The sequence below is a fragment of the Corapipo altera genome, unplaced genomic scaffold (genome assembly GCF_003945725.1).
Source record: "Corapipo altera isolate COAL_440 unplaced genomic scaffold, ASM394572v1 61411, whole genome shotgun sequence".
Classification (NCBI taxonomy): Eukaryota; Metazoa; Chordata; class Aves; order Passeriformes; family Pipridae; genus Corapipo; species Corapipo altera.
Window position 1 is genome coordinate 22680678 of NW_020884875.1, and position 19213 is coordinate 22699890.

Consider the following 19213-nt stretch of genomic DNA (forward strand, 5'->3'; position numbering starts at 1 on the left):
TAAATGAGAGAAGATTTGACATGTTAACATTGGTCTGGTTTCCGATACTTGTGTCCAATTCACGGATGGACATACAATCTTCAACATGTTGCAATGATCACAAACGTGAGAGGAGTGTCAGTAAAGAGCTCTATTGAGGAAGAAGAAAGTTGCACAGTTACTTTTAAGTTACTTAAATTCCCATTAGGAACAATTTCAGGATTGATTGTAATTCCTTTTTCGTTACATTCTAAATGTGAGGATAATAAAAAGTTATTTCCTGCAAGGGTTTTGTCAGGAATAACTGAAATTTCCTGTGGATCTAATGTTTCAATGACATAATTTCTTGCAGGAAACAAAGTTACTTCATAAGTTTTTAGTCTGTATCTTCTGCCATTGGAGTGGGAGTTTGTTGTTTGTCATGGTGGAATTTTGGGGCTCTTGGGGTCATCGCACGGTCCCTTGCACTCTCTCTCCTGTTTCCCTGTTTGCAGCACTGACAGTGTCGTTGTTTTCTGTTTTGCAGGGGACTCCCATCCTTGTGTTGCGTTGAATAGCAAAACCAATGCCAGTGATACCCTTTTTGGCATCTGGGACATGGGCTTTTTGATGGAGTAGGGGGTTTCCCCACTTCTGGACATTCATGTGAAAAATGTCCAAATCGATTACATTTAACACATTTAGGTTTTGTTTTGTTTACTTCTATTATAACATCTGTTATTACTTTTGTTCTTGCTTATTCTGCTTCTACTAAGGCATCTGCAATAATTTTTCCTTTATGTTGATTAGAACTGATCTCTTTGCAGGCCTGTATCATAGACGTAGGCATGGGGTTTGAGAGTGCTTGCAGGACTGTTTGACAGTCTGAATTAGCCTGTTCAATTGCCAGTTTTAAAAACAACGCATCCTGAGCTTTTATTTGACGGGTAATTGCATCTCACAAATGGTTGGCAAAATCATAAAAAGGCTCTTCAAGGCCTTGTTTTATGTGAGCAAACGACAGTGTTGTCGTCATTGCTTCTGCAACTGTCTTTATAGCTCTAAGTGCCAGACTTTTGGTTTTATCTGAATAATCCAGAGGGATTTTTGCTTGTGCCCGATTAGAGGAATATGGACCCTCTCCATATAAACGGTTGATTGATTCTTGTACTGGTACTCGACGGCTATTAAGAGACTCTTGTGCAGATTGTCAGATTAAATTTTTCCATTCATGTTCAAAAAGCATATATTGCATTGTATTTAGAATTGCTTGGGTAACTACTCTAATGTCATTTGGGGTAAATGTATAGGCAACAAAAAGAGAGTCTAACATTTCAGTAACAAATGGAGAGTTAAGTCCATATTCAGTTAAAGCTTTTTTTGTATCCCTCAAAATCAGATATGACACTGTTAAGATTCTGCCTCAGTTAAAATGTTAAATACATTTCAGACATTAAATGTCTTTTTCTTTGCTCATTATAGCACCTGAATTGTTTTCTTTATGAAGATTTTTTTTTTATATACAACTGCTTAAGACCATTTCCTGTATATTTTTATTTCTCCTAGCTAAATGTCGCTTAAATGCATATCTTTTCAGGTGGGTTTTTCTTAGTTTTCTTCAAGTCCTACAACACATCAGTTGTCTTAGATTGGTAATAGGAGAGTGCTGCTTGAAGTCCTTGCCTTGAGACCTCAGTTTCCAAAAACTTCACTTGAAATTCCCTACCATTTTTGTTTAATTCTTTATTTACTCAACATCAGACTAGATATTTTAGCAGGCATAAAACTTTATGAAAAAAAGCCATGTTATTGGGAGGTCTCTGATGACAGTGCAGTTTAGTCTTTAAAATCACTGCTAACAGTAGATTACACAGTAGTAATAATGGAGAAAAATAGTTCTCCATATATCTACTATCCTTATTTTGGTCACTGTTATAAAATGCTTCAGCTATTAAACCTTTTGTGTACAGCTGGATATTTTCATCCACCTTAGATCACATTTACACACTCATGTACCACTGTTTCATTCCCTTACAGCTCTGAAACGTTACCATTTTAGAAGAGCAAAAGTTGCACAAGTAGGATTTTCTGGCTTCTGTAGATGGCTGATAGCCACAATGAAAGTTTACCTGTACTGTTGGAAGACGAATAATCTGAATGAGTTTCTGCTTCTGTCACCTTGGTGCTGGAATTACCTGACTTATTTGGCCATTTGTAGGGAATGTATGTTTCTCAGACCTTTAGTTGCAGGTATATGATAAGAACTTCGGCTTATGCAAAGGAATCTTTGAATATCCTTACTGTTGCAACATTTATTTTTTTCCTGCCTAAAACCAAAGCCAGTAAGGGCATCAATGTTTAAAACTCAGTTAAGAAATAGGATAACCATGAGATGAGATAGTTTGTAACTAAAGTGTTAATGACTTATCAGCTGACATCCTACAAAGTGTTCCAGAGATGATAATAGCTCTGCACTTAATAACCACATAAGAATGGCTCTGCTCATCCCTGTTACCCAAGCTTCTGTGCTGTCTTTTTTTTTTTTGTCCGTGTGAAAGTTATGGATTCTGTCCATGTGAAAGATTGTAATGATCGATGATGTTCAAAAGTGTTGTTTCAGAGAAATGCCTTTTAACTGAGAGAAGGATTTAAAATGCAAGCAGTTTTGTGACTCTGCATTGCCAAGAAGAGAAGAAAGCATTTTGTTCATCTGTGTCCATTGTACACTTTCTGCTTTTGGGAAAGAATGAGACAGATAATGTCAACTACTTAAAAATGTATTTTAAGACCTCTTACTTCTATTTCTTTTTGAACAATGTTGTGTTAGCTGTTTTCAGATGTAATTTGCTGTCACTTGCCATATGCTCCCTGATTAATTCTGCAAGGCCTGTCAGCTTCAGATAATTTAATTTTCTGTGCTTTAAAATGACATTCATTATCAGGACATGAAAAATTCAAATGATTAACTGCAAATTATGACTATTAAAGTGTCTGGGTTTTTTTGTTTGTTTCCAGAGAAAAACAGAAAGCTGAAGTCAAGGACAGAAGAGTTTTAGAGCTTTTAGAAGCCAAAGACAGCAAAATAGAAACACTAGAACAGGTTTGTATTATGTTTAAACAGAACAGTTAAAAAAACTTGATATTGACATGACATTTATATTTCCTAAAATGAGAAAATAGTTTACTGTTGTATCTTAAGGAGAAAGTTGCAGGTGATTCAGAGATTATAACCTTTTGATAAAGTATTAATTAAATTCTTCTCAGTTCTTTAAACAGTTGATCTTTTACCTAAACGTTCCTATGATTTTAGATGAAACTTTTTCTGCAAACTTTAATTGGTCATTCCCTCATTTTGCCTAGTGGGCTAACTTACACTTGGATTTCAGTCCAGAAGAGCTCTGACTATGTTTAGGGTTGTAATGTGCCCATGCTTTGGAAAGATTTGCCATCCTAACAAGTACGAAAAAAAAAACCTGATGCACCTTCTGCCTGACAAGAGTGGTAGTGTTTCTCCTTTTATTATTAAATAAATTCATATTTAAATGAATATATAGAAAACATATATACATTATAAATACGATGATATACAGTAGATACATTATATATTATTGTATAATTGTTTATTTTATGTACTAAATAATGTATAGTATATTATCTGTATGCCCTCTATAATCTATATTATATACTCTCTATTTTTGTATTTATATCCAAGATATAATATATTAGATATAATAGAATGTATTATATTGCATATAATATGTAGATATATGAAATATGTAAATATATAAATATGAGAATTAAAAATAAAATATTGTTTATTATTAAATAAACTTTTATTTTGTATTATAGCAGTTGTTGAAGTTTCAGTGTGTTGTCACATCCTTGTGGCTATAGGTGTGATGTGTAATGTTTGGTGCATGCACACACATCATTTTGATAAACCAGTAATGTATGATTCCTGTATTTCTACCCTGTCCCTATCTGAAAGACAAAATACTTGTCTAAGATGTTTATAGGAATATGTGTGCAGTAATGTGCTTTTAAGAAGGGTTGCCTGCTGTGGCAGCTTCTGAACCTGAAGTGTACATCTGCATGAGATTGCACTCTGTGGTTTCAGATCAATTTCAGAAGCTGAAACTGTAATTCATTAGAAATCTGAAATTGATGTTGTGATGCATTTACATCATCCACATGGAAGTGAAGAGAGGCTGGAAAATATAACTGGAACCTTCATAAAGTGGCAACCAGGAAAGAAGAGTTTTGTCAGGAGGATGGGAGAAACCCTGGATATACATACAGACAGGGGAATGAGAGGCTAGAGAGCAGCCACACTGCTCACTGCTCACTGAAAATCCGGGGGTCCTGATTAACAGCAAGTTGAATATGAGTCAGCAGTGCCCTGGCAGCCAGGAGGGCCAACCATGTCCTGGGGGGCATCAGGCAAAGCATCACCAGCTGGTTGAGGGAGGGGATTGTCCTGCTCTGCTCTGCACCGGTGTGGCCTCACCTTGAATATTGTGTGCAGTTTTGGGTGCCACAATATAAGAAAGATGTTGAGCTGTTAGGGAGTGTCCAAAGGAGGGCAACAAGATGGTGAAGGGCCTTGTGGGGAAACCGTATGAGAAGCAGCTGAGGTCACTTAGTTTGTTCAGCCTGGAGGAGAGAAGAGGGGAGACCTCATTGTGGTCTACAACTTCCTCACGAGGGGAAGCTCAGGGGCAGGCACTGATCTCTTCTGTGGTGACCAGCAATAGGACCCGAGGCCTGAAGTTGTGTCAAGAGTAGCTTAGTTTGTGTATTAGGAAAAGGTTCTTCACCCCGAGGATGGTTGGAAACTGGAACAGGCTCCCCAGAGAAGTGGTCACAGCACAAAGCCTGATGGAGCTCAAGAAGTATTTGGATGATACTCTAGGGCACATGATGTGATTCTTGGGGATGGTCCTGTACAGGGCCAGGAGTTGGCCTTGGTGATCATTGTGAGTCCCTTCCAACTCAGGATATTCTATGATTCAGCAGTCCTAACGGATAAGGAGAACAGAAGCTGTTGTTTTGGTGATTGTCACAACTGTAATGCAGCCCTTTCAGTTAGCTTCCCTTGGAGTGTCATTGACTTGGGAGGTGGGTTGTGAAGGGCACCAGTTAGTGCCAGTGCTGTAAATAAAAGCTGTGTATAGAGGTGATGTCATTCTGACCTTCTTGCTTATCCATTGGCTGGGATGCTACAGGACTGACATGAAGGATCGTTTTTCTGAGTTTTGTTGATTTGGTAGTAAAAGACTGGAGGTGGCATAGCAAACAATGTATTGTTCATATTGTTTTGTTTTACTGGATTTTTTCTTCTTTGTTTATCTAAGGAGGAAAAGATGCTATTTTTGTAATTAATATGCAAATAGTCTACTTGTGAAAATGTGTATTGTGATGATAGTGACAATGAATATTCTTTTCTGTAAAGTACAGACAGCAAGACTTCAAGGCTGTGTATTGCAGTCTGTGTATTTTTTAAATGTATTGCTGTGTATTGGTTTCATCTAGGAAGGTGGGATTACCCAGTCGTATCTTCTGTTGTTTGTCTTCCCCTTCATAGAATCATAGAATCAGCTGGGTTGGCATCATGCAGAGATTCAGTTGCAACAGTATAATTTGTGGTAGGGTATTTATTTACTAGGAGTTTCTGAGTGGCCACCAAACAGCTGATTGTATGAATCAGTGTTGAATAAGGGAAAAGGAAAATAAATGACCAGTCTCATAATTCAGCATGAATGTAAGATGATATTGCTGCCAGAAACAACAAGAAAACCCTACAAGGAGAACATGAGATTATATTCCTTCTCTTGTATTCTGCTTAAACTTTATCGTGACATGCTTAAGAAGACTTTTAAAATTGCTGTAAATAGAAGATCATATTCTTCACAGCCTAGGTGAGATCCAACTAGTTAGTTCTACTGAAAGCTGAATGAGCTTCATTTATGATGAGATATTTCGAGTGTTAGAACGGTTTCCATTTTAATGGATATTACTGAAAATCAGCTAAATTAACCTGAAAACTTGTGATGGAGAAGTAGTATGGTCTTTAATCATGTTTGTACAACCTAACAAGGAAGAAAAGTGCTCAGATATTCATGAGAATGGGATCTGTGCCCTGAGGGGTAAAAAAAATCAGTGTAAATCATAGTTTTTCTAAACTTCTACTGTGCAATATCTTTGGAATACAGTACATGCATTGAACTTCTGTGTACTTAGAACATCTTCACTCATGTACCTTTCCTAAATTACAGTGTTATAATCTTTTGTTTTATATAAATAAGATAGAATAAGACTTTTTTTCTTGACATGAGTTTATTGCATAGCTTCATATTGTGTTAAACATTTTAAATATGAATTAATGTGGAACATTTAAATATGTACCATTTAAAGTTTCAAACAAATGTATTTATTAAAGCAGTTAAGGTTATTTTTGTGTATTATTGCACATAAATTCGGTAAAAAATATATTGTATTGAAGTTTTCCATTGTACTTTTCCCTTTGTTCCTTTTTTTTTTTTAATTTTTGTCTTTTTAATTGGTTGATTTGTAACTTTTTATCCTGATAGTCACAGTTGGGCCTCATCTAGCATATAGATATATTCTAAATGCTGTGTGGGTAAAATCTTACTCATTTGAGATTAGTGTCTGGATTTCTATAATGATTTTTTACTATAACTTTTGTTTCATGCAGTGACTCAGAACTCTTTTCTCAGTAGTTATATATATCCGACATATATACATCACTTCTGCATGTGTTTCAAGGAAAAGAATTTCTAATTGCTACATTTAAGTGCATAAAACAGTCTCTTAGAATTTTAATTATTTGTCTTCTGAAGGCTGATAGATATCTTGCTACAGAAATCTTGTTTCATGCTCCCTTTTCTTTGGAAACATTTTTCACTTGTACTTAATTTATAATAATTGTGTATGTCTCAAACAGATCACTGGTGTCATTTTTTTCTTAAAAAGTAATGTGAGGCTTTGGAGGAATGTATTGCATTTTTAAAATCAAACAATTAGTTTAGTGGATAATGTGGAAACAGAGATAAATTAATATATCTTAACCTGTTTTCCTTAGAAGACAAAATTAAAGATGTGTAAAAATAGCAGTAAACCTTTTCTGTAACATTGTTAATTAATTAGGTTTCAATTTAGATCTGGAGGAACTAAAGCTAATCTTTTTGTCCTAGACCTTGTAATGTTTCAAAACCTTATCAACTGATTATACTCTAGAGGGGTTAAAATAGTACTAGCTTGCCTCATTATCTGCAGTTGAAAATCTTCAGCTTGCTGTGCAAATCTATATTAAAGCCCCTTTAATGGGTCCAATTGAAAGAAGCATAATTCTACCTTCAGGCGTTAATTAACACTAATAAATTTTTCTTAACTTTTGTACCTCCACATGATTGTATTTTTCTTTGTAGTAAAATGCTTTTGTTAAATTACGACAAAGGTATACAGACATTACTGCCATTTAAACACTTTATTTCCAGTAGCATATAAGCCTGATTATTCTTGTATAATGAGGGACAGGAGGATAATTTCAGTAATAAGGAGTTCGGATGAATGTGTCAGCAGTGATGAGATTATGCAAAGTTTATAAACTCTTTGCAAAAAAGTTTGTCCAGTGAAGGAGATTTATGAATACTTCAGACAAAATATGTCTGAGGACACTAACACATTTTTTTTTCCTTAAAAAGTTCATTTTACTCAATATGTACACTGGAAAAGGGATCAGCCTTCAGTTGTGAGACCTGTGTTTTATGTAGCACCTTTGAACTGCATCAGTGAATTATCATATATCTTTGTACCTTTCTGCTTGCCATCTGCTAGTTAGTTTTCTCATAAAATTATGGAAGGGAAATCTTGTTAAGGACTTGATCTCAGTGAGAAAGATGGGAAGGAAAGTATATTATTCACATAGTTGAAAGCTGCTGATTTTGGTTTATTTATAGAATGCTACCTGAGGTAGGTAGTATAATGACTATTGCTAATATCTGTGGGCTTGTTTGTTTGAATAAATTAATAAGCTGTAAATTACAGTGTACCTTTACAGCTCATTTGTATTTTTGTTTGAATTTGTAGCAGGAATGCTTTTTCTACCTGTTGAAAATCTGTTCCTGTGAGGTAGGTAACTCCCTTTTGAGGCGATATTGGGTATTCCTACAGGTGTGCTGTAAATCCGTGCTTTACCTTTTCAGTAATTTGCCTGAAGTTGGCTAAAGCTTCTGGATCTTTATAACTCAGCCTTCATACTCTTAGTGGTGATTCTACAAAAACCATGATATGATAGCTGCACTTGGATTAGATAGGAAAAAGTACAGTAAGTAAAGAAATGTGATGTCTCTTGTCCTCTGCCCATTACATTAGTTTGAAATGCATGATTTCTTAAATATTGAGCAGAATATTCAAGCCTAGAAAGAAGAGGTAGGTCATCTTTATGATCTCATTCGTTGTCTTGGGAGCTAGTGTCTAGTTCGGAAATTTCATTTTCAGTCCAGTTAAGCATAGTTATTGTATAACCAATGAGTTACAATAGCATAGCCTTTTTTGTGAGGTAGAAATGGTTTCTAAAGCCATTGGAATCTGATTTTACTGTAGAAGAGATTAACTGCTTAGCTGTGTTCACTATACTATTTCATTGCTGTAGTGACGCTTTTTTTTTTAAGTTCTAAAGTCAGTATGGTTTTAAGAGGTTGAGGCTGGATTTTATTCCCCCTTTAAGGATATTTGATGAGGAAGGTTTTCATATATCATGGCTTAATAATGGAATACAGGCAGATTTCCTCAAGTTCAAGAAGATGGTTGTGCTTTAAGGATCAAGTAGCAGCGCCCTGTGAGATTAGGTTCTGGCCTTGCGAATTTGCTGATATCACTTAGGAAGGGGCTTGTCGGAACACTTGATCAGAGCAACGGCTGTTCTTTCTTTGCTACACCTGATCTGGCAGCATTGATATATATGAGGGTAATGAAATCCTGCTGTGTCAGGCATAGATGCTAGTACGTATTGATTCCTACAGATCTCAGATTGTCATGCACACTTCCACAGGCAGAGGCTAACTCACTCTGAGAACGTTGTGTAAGCCTTGCTGGAAAGGAGACCACAGGGAAAAAAAATCCAAACCTACATCCATTAAGATCATCCTCTTCGATGAGGATAAGAGAAAAGCTTATTTAGCAGATTGTTGATTTTGGTGTGAGATTAGTATAGGGAATAGGAGGTAAAAAAGATACTTTGGATTTTCTGTTGCCTGGCCTAGAAGGCTGTGCTGCTGCTTATTTTCATGACATGGTTGCTAAGAAGAAAGGAAAGAATAGAGAAAAAAATCAATTTATTGGGCAGTGTTGCTTTACAGCACTGTGTTATGGGTCATATAGAAAATCTGATCTGTCCTGATGCAGAGGATCACTAGTGGTGGCAAAACTGTCAGATTATATTGTCAGTGTTTGCAGTAGTTATCTTGAGAGCTGTTATACCCTCATTAGAGGAAAATGGACAATTTATCTCTAACTGTAGCAGATGCATTGCTGCAATACATGCTGTACTGGTTGATATTGATGGTGCATTTAATATAGATGTACAGCTTTTTGATTTTGAAAAAATACTGTCTTATTTCCAAACTAGAGGTGTATTTTTGTGAAAAACTGCCTCTAAGTATTTTTCCTTTAAAGGGCAAAAGGTTTCTGTATTCCTTGTTTCAGAGATGGAAAACCTATTGCACAGATGCCAGAAACAGCATTTGGCTCCCTTATTAATGCAAAAATGCAGCTGCTGTTAGTGTTTTCTTGCACTATACCTGTGCAGCAGAAGAAACCAGGAGAAAGGGATACAAAGGGTTGCAAGGTATTGTAAGAAAAGATCTGTAAAGCTTTGTTTTAGTGGATGGAAGAAAGAATATGCTGCAGTGGAGTTGTAAGGAGCAGCTTGAGCGGAAGGGGATGGTGCACATCGTAAAAAAGTTTTGTCCATACTGTGACCTACTCAGTAGGTTGTTGATGAGAGACAGTTCCATTGCTGCGAGGGGAAAGTGAGGTGCTAGACTTGCAAGGGTGATACACTCCATAAAGCTACTGTTTATTTCCACCATGTGTTTAAATACTGAAAAATTCTGACAGGTGTTTCGATTAAGATAGCAAAGTTTGCTGAAGACACCAATTTAATCGCATCAGATAAGTCCAAAGAGGGCTATAGGGAACATGATGTTTATAGTAGATTATGCTGTTTGACCCTTCCTTAATCTGTGGGTCAGGTGAGAATTCAGGAGCAAGGCCGACTAATAGTAGAGGAGTAAATACATATTCCCTACCTGCAGGATGAAGTCAGCTGCTCATATTGTGGGTCTACTTCTCTGTAGAACCATTTTACTTGATCCTCTTTAAAAAAGGGCTTTAAAGAATCTTCATTTTCTGTTCTATTTCCTGCAAAACAGACCTGCCCTTTTCCTCCAGCGCATAAATGGTAGGAAAACACATTTGAACGGACATGTTTTAAGACTGTTTTTCCTTGTCTACATCTTTAAGTTACCATGTTTTATTTCATGTCTAGTATTGATAGAAATAGGCATTCAAAAATTCTCATTCATTTTGGAAATTCATTTACAGGTGCTTACTTGCAGTTTCATACTGCTTTTCCTCAGAAACAATTTTTTAAATTGTTTTATCTCAGGGAATCCTGGAAAGCATGGGATTAGATGAGGAAAAACAAACCAACTTCTGCTAGTATGAAAATCAAGTGAGCTCCCCTACTTCAATTACTCTCTATTTGTGCTTGATTTTTTAATTTATTTAAGATTGTTCTAGCAGAAAGTTAGGTGTGAAAAATAGAAATTAAAAATGGGATATATGTGGGAGACCAGGAGAGGTTTGATTATGAGCAGTGGAAAAAAGAAATGGAGATATGTGAAGAGATCTGCGGGACCCCGGAGGACAACACCTTCTCTACATTCAGATGATGGATGGGACTGTTGAGGCTCTGCAATTGTGTTCATGTTCAATGTTCATTGTATTTTTACCCTTTATTGTACCCTATTCCTCGCTTTTTATAAAAAATCCTCAGTGTTCTGTACCCCGGTTTATGCCCTTCTCCCTGATTGGCTCACAAGTGTCGCATTGCAGTAACTCATTATTTAGTAATCCCTTATTTGGTTAATACCTCCCTTTTTTTCTCCTTATATGGTCTGCATTAACATTCTCCTCCCTACCTCCTCCCTAACTCCACCCATGTTTCCAGTATCTTCCTTCTTTACCCTTTATAAGTCAGCTCCTCCCTTCAATAAAGGTCCATTTCATCCTCTATCTCCGAAGGGGAAGATGCCTTATTCCCCCAGGCTGCGTTAGATATGCATTCAAAATACTGTTGCATGAGTTACGTCACTTGCTATTTTTCCTTGGTTTTTCATCCTTGTTAGGAGTCAAGTTCTAAGTTGAATAGTCAGCTGTGAATACAGGTATCTTCTGGAATCTGTCTACTGTAAAATCAGGTAGCACTGTTGAAATTTTACTTTCGGAGCAGTATGGATTTAAAAATAACTTCTAATTTATATTGTAACTAGCTAGTGTCATTTTGACTCTGAAAGGATACTACAGGCTGCAGAATGCAGCAGATGACTTTTATAGCATATGGTTACCTTTTCATGAATTATTTACATGGAACTTCTGTTCATCCTACATCTGAAAATAATTAAAGAATCTAATGAATAGTCATGAGATGAAAGAGAGTGGATTTCTTTTGTTCATTTTTTTTATTTTCTTTTTTTTTTCCTTTATCTGGGAGAACTATATGAGAATATGACTGTTATCTGTTAAACATGCATAAAAGCGTTCAAGTTTAGAACCATGAGAACTAATAAAGTTGTAAAAAATTTTAAGGGAGATTTAAGAAACTTAAATCAAGGGAAGCTGTGAGATATTACTCGCACATTTTTAGTGGTGTCTACTTATTTTTCAATTCCTGCTAGAAACAAAAGGAGAAGGTGGAAGGAGAGGAGAAGTTAAAGAGTGTGGTAAGTCAACCTCAATTACTTGGTGAGGAAAAAGAGATGATGAAAGGGAGGGAATAAGTCACAAAAGGTTGAAGTCAAAATTTTGAAGAAAAGACATTTGAAAGAAACAATATTCTCACATTTAAGCTTTAATAAAATAATTTCATTACTAAATTAATTTTGCTTCTGCTTAAGATGGCAGTATTTCTTTAAAGTCACTGCTTGTGAGAAAATACTTCAATTTTTCAGCAGTTTCTATTCATTTTTACTTTTTTTTTCATGTGGTATATTAGAAGTGGACTACGGCACAGTGAAAGCTTCTGATAAAGCGTACAATGAAGAAAGAACAGAATATAGTATTTCTTTTTACCCTGATCCTTTCAGTGGTGGAAATCAAATGCATGCTCCTTTGTTGCAATCATAAACGGACAACTTAATGTTGTGGTGCAGAGATTTGAGTATTTTCATGAAGTACTTCAGCAGCCAGCGTGTTTTTGCATTTGTATATTTTTAGAATTGTTAGCATTGAAGAATATATGTCATCCTTGTATTGCTGCTAGATGTTTTCACTCTAGTTTGAGTTAACTTGTTGTTTTGAAGTAAAACCTGCTCTTATCTGCAATGTATGAACCCATATAGAGGTAGGTATGCAGTACTGATTTAGTAGTGCAGTCTGATCAGATTTCAAAATGCAGAGATAGGAGTTAGTTTTTCCCTACCTCGACCCCCAAAATATAAAAGTTTGGAGAATACTTAATGCAGTAATAGCAAAAACAGCCGTTGTTTCATAGTTCTTTCCACATTCTTTTAATTTAGCAGATGAAAAAAATCTTTCACTGAAGACTGGAATTTCAGTGATTATGTCTGCAACATCAAACAGTACACAAGTTCTCGTAATTTTATGCTAACTCACATTGGTTTTGGAATCAGACTCCTAGTGTTAAGGAGTTGTTTTTGTTACCACTTTCACTTTCTCCATACTGTCTAAATTCACAATGGATGGAAATGAGGTTTTAATTTAAAAGCTTCTGTTTTGTATCTGTTCACATAAAATATGGACAGATAATTTTAACATCCTATTGCCATGAAAAGACTGAGGTGTTCAGATCTAAGACAAAAAAGGGTTAATTTCTTCTTTCAGTTCTGACCTGTCATTTTCATAGCAGATTTCCTCAGTTTGACTTAGTGTGTTATTTTGCTTCCTCTTCAGGTTGATATGAAGGTATTTTAAAAAGTAGTATTTTCCAGTAAACAATATAACGTTATTATGGAAGAAAAAAAATTGTATTGTGCTGTAGTTAAGTGATGAAAAATGAATTCTGGAATGACAGTCCTCTTAAACATCAAAAGGTCTGCTCCACCAGGTCACAGTGTTTCTTTCTTTGTATGTACTGTTGCCTGGAGCACTCAGAGCTCCAGCAGTATAGAGGGAATACTCTTTGATTCTTCCCAGCTAAACAAAAGAGTAAAATCAGATTCTTTTGGTTTTCATTGGAGAAAATTTACATCTAGAATACAGTTTTCTTTCTTGGAAGTTTTTCTATGGAAAAATCTTTGGAAGTGTACTTTAGCTGTTTTAGTTATCATAGAATGATAGAATCAGCTGGGTTGGAAAAGACCTCCAAGATCATCAAGTCCAGCCCTTGATCCAACAGTGCTGTGGTTCTTGAGCATGAAGGTGTCAAACATTGCTTTTGTCCTGTTGTATTCAAACAAGTACAACTGATTCAACACAAAGTGTAAGCTGAGTTTGTTCTTATGTAACATCAGCCTGTCTTTATGGTATCTAGACAAATACCAGTAGATACTGTGGGAATAGACAAATTCCTGATGAGTGTTTCACCTGGTGAAATCTGTTAAAATAGCCTCGTATAGGAGGTTGCCATGCATGTTGATCAGGTATGTTTTTCTTCCCTGCTGTTTCACTTGCCTGTCAGAACAGGGTAGTCTTTTAGGAACACTGCTTGTGTTCTCTTCTTAAGAAATCAGTCTTTACTCTCTTTCTCCTGTTAGGCAAGGTAATTTGTAGGTTGAGGAAGCAAAGTACAAAAACAGCTGCACAGGCGAGGGCAGACGATAATTTACTTGTCTGTATCTAGGAAATTCTTTTTAATGACCCTTATGTCTGCCCAGTCATGGCTCCCAAGTAATACTTCTGGGTTTTTTCCCTTCTTTATAAGAATGTGAAATGAGCAGATATGAAAGTAAAAGTTCAGTTCATTTAGAGGAAAAGATAAGAGCGTGCAAAGTGGTAACCAAAGAAAAATGCTTTGAAACATAACAGGATTTTTTTCTGTGCAAGTGTAACTTACCTAGATAATGTTTCACTACTCCTGCAGTAGGTGACTTTGTAGACTGCTCAGGTGAGTTTGCTGCTTAGTAATTGGTGTGGTGTATTTGCCTCTTGATTAATTTAAAGTGTTAAGGGGGTCAGTTGTGGAGATAAGTAATTAGTGTGCAAGTCTGACTCAGCATAATCTGTCTGATTATCCTGAAAAGTGTACAGTGTAAGTACCTTATTTCAGTTGAAAATTTAATCTCAGCAGTACAGAACAAACATTTGAAATAGCTAGCAGCACTTTTGTACCTTCATGTCTCCATTCATCCTCTGCATTGCTGGAAAATATCCCATTCTAGACAGAACCTAAATATCTTTGATTTCATGTCACAAATATATGTATGCTTACCAGTTTCCACACAGTATATAATGAAACTAAATAGTAACATGATGTAGCTCTGTACTCAGAAATTAGATCCTTGAAGAGCTGGAGCTTTTTTGAGTGTGTGTATTTGTGAATTTTTAGGTCAGAGCCAACAGTCTCTTTCAGATAGGTGGAATTTTTGAGGGTGTTCTTCAGATACAGACTTTGTCTTGATAAATGTTAAACAAGTAGTAATGAGCTGGCAGGAAAACTCAAAGGAGCTGCTTACTCAAATTATGTGAGGACCTGGGGAGTGGGAAGGCAACACACAAAATAACTGATGCTTTCCACAGTAATTTGGATTCATACCTTTTTAAAAATTCAACTAAATCATCTCTCAGCATCAGTTCATTCCTGCAACTGTAATAATATATCCAGAGTGCAAATGTTTTGCATTTGGAATGGTGAAAGTATGACTTCAAATGTATTGGTTTGTGTGTTTTTACCCAGTAAATTTTCATTTCTTTTCATGTCTTACATACCTGTGAACTAGATGTAACCTTTGAACACCAAAACCCCTTACATATGTTATCAGCAGTATTGTAGATTAATCTAGAGGTGTATCATCTTGTTGATAATTTCTTATGTTTCTGAACACATTCATTTTAGCCTATGTATTAAAGGCAGAGCAGTTACGTTTTTGTCCTGACATGAAATTTGCATCAATTTTGTACTACAGTTACAGTGTCACTGCTAGGAAAATGTTAGATTAATGCCCTTTTGATTTCTTTAAGAAGAGGCAGGACAAAACAGTATGTGGAATTAAAACAGACTCCTGGAGAAAAATGCAGTGTTCTAATGTACCTTTAAGAGTGAGGGTATTTTAGTACAACTGTCATAAGAATAGAATGCAAGTATTTATCACAAGAACTTGAAGTTCTTTTTTTATGGCAGTGAGATTTTATTATATATGAGTACACTGAAATGTTGTATGCATTGAGCAATGTTGTATTATTTTCCTTGAGCTGCAAATTCAGCTAGACTTAATTCTCTCTTTACGACTATTTTGTTTCATAATCTTTTTGGAAGCTTCACTTAAAAGTAATTTCTAATTACTATCAAAATTCTGGAGAATTTTGAAGTCAGCTCTCTGACTTGATTTTTGGTGTGCTAGAAGTTCAAGTTAAACAATATTCTATTGTGTTCTAAGTACATAAGCACAGATAAAACTTCTACCAATGAGCTTCACTGAGTAATTTCCATTCAGTTCTGCATTTATTGACTTCTTTGTTCAGCAGCAAGATATTCGATTCCTCATTTACCTTAATGTGTCTTACAGTCATTCAGTTTTGTATATGATTAAAGTACTAATGAAATTAAAACAATACTGTAAAAATTATATATGTCAGATAGTTACATTTCATAGGTCTAAAACACAGGACATGCATGCCCTTTCACAATTGCTTTTTGTCTATGAATACCTTTTTTTTTCTTTTTTTTTTTTAATTTAAATAGAGACTCACAGGACAGCACCAGGAGATAAACAACTTAACGCAGAGAAAAAATGCTGTGGAGGAGGAAAATGCCTGTCTGAAGAATGAATTCAGTACCTTGAACCAGAAATTTAAAGATAAAAGCCAAGAACTTAAGGTATATTGACTTGTACATCGTTTCTTAAGACTGTAGCTTTGAAGCAGTTCTTTAAGCAATGTCAGCCTTTGTGGCACAGAAAGTGACAAGCTTGGAGAAAAAATTGCCTTAGGCCTTGCTATACCTTACCATTTTCTCACATACCAACTCTGAGGAAGATACTTTAAAGCCAAGAATCCAAGCTTTATAACTTTCAGATAAATAGTTAATGATGGAAATGGAGCAAAGAAAGTGGGAGTGTGAAGATGTGGCTTCTTGTAATTAGATTCTGATGGGACTGGCATTATTAATTGATAAAGCCGAGGTCTGGGAGGATATGTCTGTGTGGGTCTCAAAAATAGCTGGGGACAGCATCAAAGGCAGCTTGATCAATTAATGGGCTCTTTGCAAATGTGTACTCATCAAAGCTGTCATCCAGCTAAAAAATATGACCCTTCCACCTGCATGAAAGAGGCCAATAAAAGTACACAGGTGACCTTGGCCATCAAATATAGAAGAAGCTGCTGTGAGGGTAAAACTGCACAGTTTATATTTGCTGATTAGTTCTCACTTTTTTTGTTTATCGGCCCTTGTGGTACTGTTCTACAGGACACTGAGGAGTGTGCACAGAAGAAGGAAGAGCAAAACAGACTGGTTATAAAAAACCTGGAGGAGGAAAATAAGGGATTAAATACATGCTGTGCTGACCTACTAAGTGACCTGGAGAAACTGAGGAAGCAGGAGGCACAATGGAAAATGGAAAAATCTGGCAGTGATGCCATAATAAAGGTACAAATTGGAATGGACTCCTAGATGTTATTTCAGAATTAACTTCTCCAGACATTTCACTACAAGTTATTTTCTTTAAATAGCAAGTTATATATTCAAATTTATCAGTGGGGACTTGCATTCATTTACATTCCTTCACTTAAAACCCACAGCTTTTTAAAAATTGATGTTGCAAAGCAGGAATCTGACTTCAAATAGTAATCTTAAAATGTAATCATTAAAAAATAAAAGATACTGTACTTTAAGATAATAGAAATATATGTGAAATAATAACAGCTTAAAAGTGTTATCACAAATTTTTTCTTGATGTGTAATTTACTTACCTATAATTTTGTTGCAGTATTCTTCATAATTGTTGTTTTGCAAGAACACTTTAAATTTTTAGTGTAATTTCAAATAAATTGCGTCCTAGCCTCCAAAGGTCTCCATTCTGTGAGAGAACTTATTATCGCTTGTATTTTTAAAAAGTTATTTTCACTGTTTATGAGAAAACAAAAAAGAATATGATTGAATATATGGTACGGAATATTTTCTCTTTTATTTAAATGACACTTTTTCTTGTTTGCTGGTGAAAATTGGCTAGCATTTTTTAAAATTCCTTATGAGAAATAAACCACAAACATAGTATCTTAGTGTTTGACAGCTACTTATATACATATCTAGGTATTGGATTCTTATTGTTTACATGACTAATTGTACACTTACAATGTTGTGTTCTTTTACATTATTGAAGTACATTCATTGTAGTAACTACCTAATTAATACCTCACTCATAAACATCCTTTTTTCTTGCACTAGCAATTCAGTTGTTTTGGTGATGCTTCCAATTGTTGTGCTGTTGGAAAGCCTTTGTAAAGAGTTTCATTCAGATCTGTTAACATGCAAAGTAAAGTTCCTGCAAATTGGCTCCTTTGGAGGGTTATCATGAAAGGATTATGGGATTCCCAGGGCAAGAAATGGTTTGTTAATACTTGGGACAGAAAAATCTAGTGTGTGCTAAACCGATGTAATAATTTTCAAGTTGTCAAATGTGGTGCTTGTAATATTGGATAAATTATTGGAAATCTGTTATGCATACCTTCAGTGAACACAGAATAATTTTTATGTCTCTCTCTTCCTGGCTGATGAGGCACACTTATGAGAGAAAGGTGTGTCAGAGCCAGGTGATTGCAGGGATGGGAATTAGTAGTGTTGGTGTTTCAGAGTGGCATTACAAGCAGGTCAAGGTGTTGTTTAGACTATGACAGAGGTTACTTCTGGGTATGGGTGTTACCTGAGCCAACCAGGGATGTCACACAGCTGGATTTGCTGTTTACAAACAAGGAAGAACTAATTAAGAAAATAATAATGACAGGCTGGGCTACAGTTACCATGAAGTTGTCAAGACCAAGACCCTGAGACAATGAAGGCAGGAGAATAGCACAGTGCAGACCTGGAGGTGAGAAGCAGAGTCTTCAGCTTGTTCAGAGAACCAGTAAGTGGAATCCCATGAGAAGCAGCACTGAAGGATAAAGAACTCAGGAAAAAATATCAAGTCTTCAAAGACATCTTCCTTCAGTCCCACATATGATCCACTCTGATGCTCAGGAAAACAAGTGGATATATCAAGAGACCGGTGTGGTTAAACAGAATTAATCACCAGATGCCAGGGTGGGTGTGGAGAACAGTATTCCAGAAGTAGAAACAGTGAAAACAATAGAGGAGGAGTTCAGAAGCATTGTCTGAGCACTTGAAGGTGGTGGTAACCAACCTGCAGTTGACTTGCAAGTAATGACTTATAACATGAGTTTCTTGCACTACTTTATCAGTAAAAAGCAGAACAAGTAAAATAGGGACCTGTTGCTGAAACAGAATGATGAATTAGTGAAAGAAGGTAATAGATACAGCACAGATACTAAATATCATCTTTGCCTCAGTCTTCTCCAAGATGTCCCTAAAAGTTTGTGCCTAGAGACAGGCTTCAGTGAGAAGTACTGAGAGTGGATGTGTTGGGAGATACCTGAGAGAACTTGACTAGTACATATCTGATGGACCACCTGAAAGGAACTGCATCCAAGGGTGCTGGGAGATTTGGCTGATGGCACTCTCAGGCAGCTGCCTATTGTCCTTCAAAAGTAGCAGAAAACTTTTATTGGGGGAACTCCGTGATAAAAAAGGATAATCCAAGAAGAAAGGTTGGTTAGTCTCGCT

General features: G+C 35.9%; 1 protein-coding gene across 19 annotated transcripts in view; it reads left to right on the forward strand.

Moving 5' to 3' along the window:
* CNTLN (centlein) overlaps nt 1-19213 on the forward strand; it is a 265942-nt gene that overhangs the window by 94998 nt on the left and 151731 nt on the right. For 17 of the 19 annotated variants that reach the window (XM_027634384.1, XM_027634388.1, XM_027634379.1 and 14 more), the window contains 4 exons: nt 2974-3058; nt 11940-11984; nt 16121-16255; nt 16844-17023. In XM_027634384.1, coding sequence (XP_027490185.1) covers nt 2974-3058; nt 11940-11984; nt 16121-16255; nt 16844-17023 — 445 coding nt within the window. The remainder of the gene's footprint in view (nt 1-2973; nt 3059-11939; nt 11985-16120; nt 16256-16843; nt 17024-19213) is intronic. The other 2 variants (XM_027634381.1, XM_027634391.1) reach the window with 1 other exon arrangement.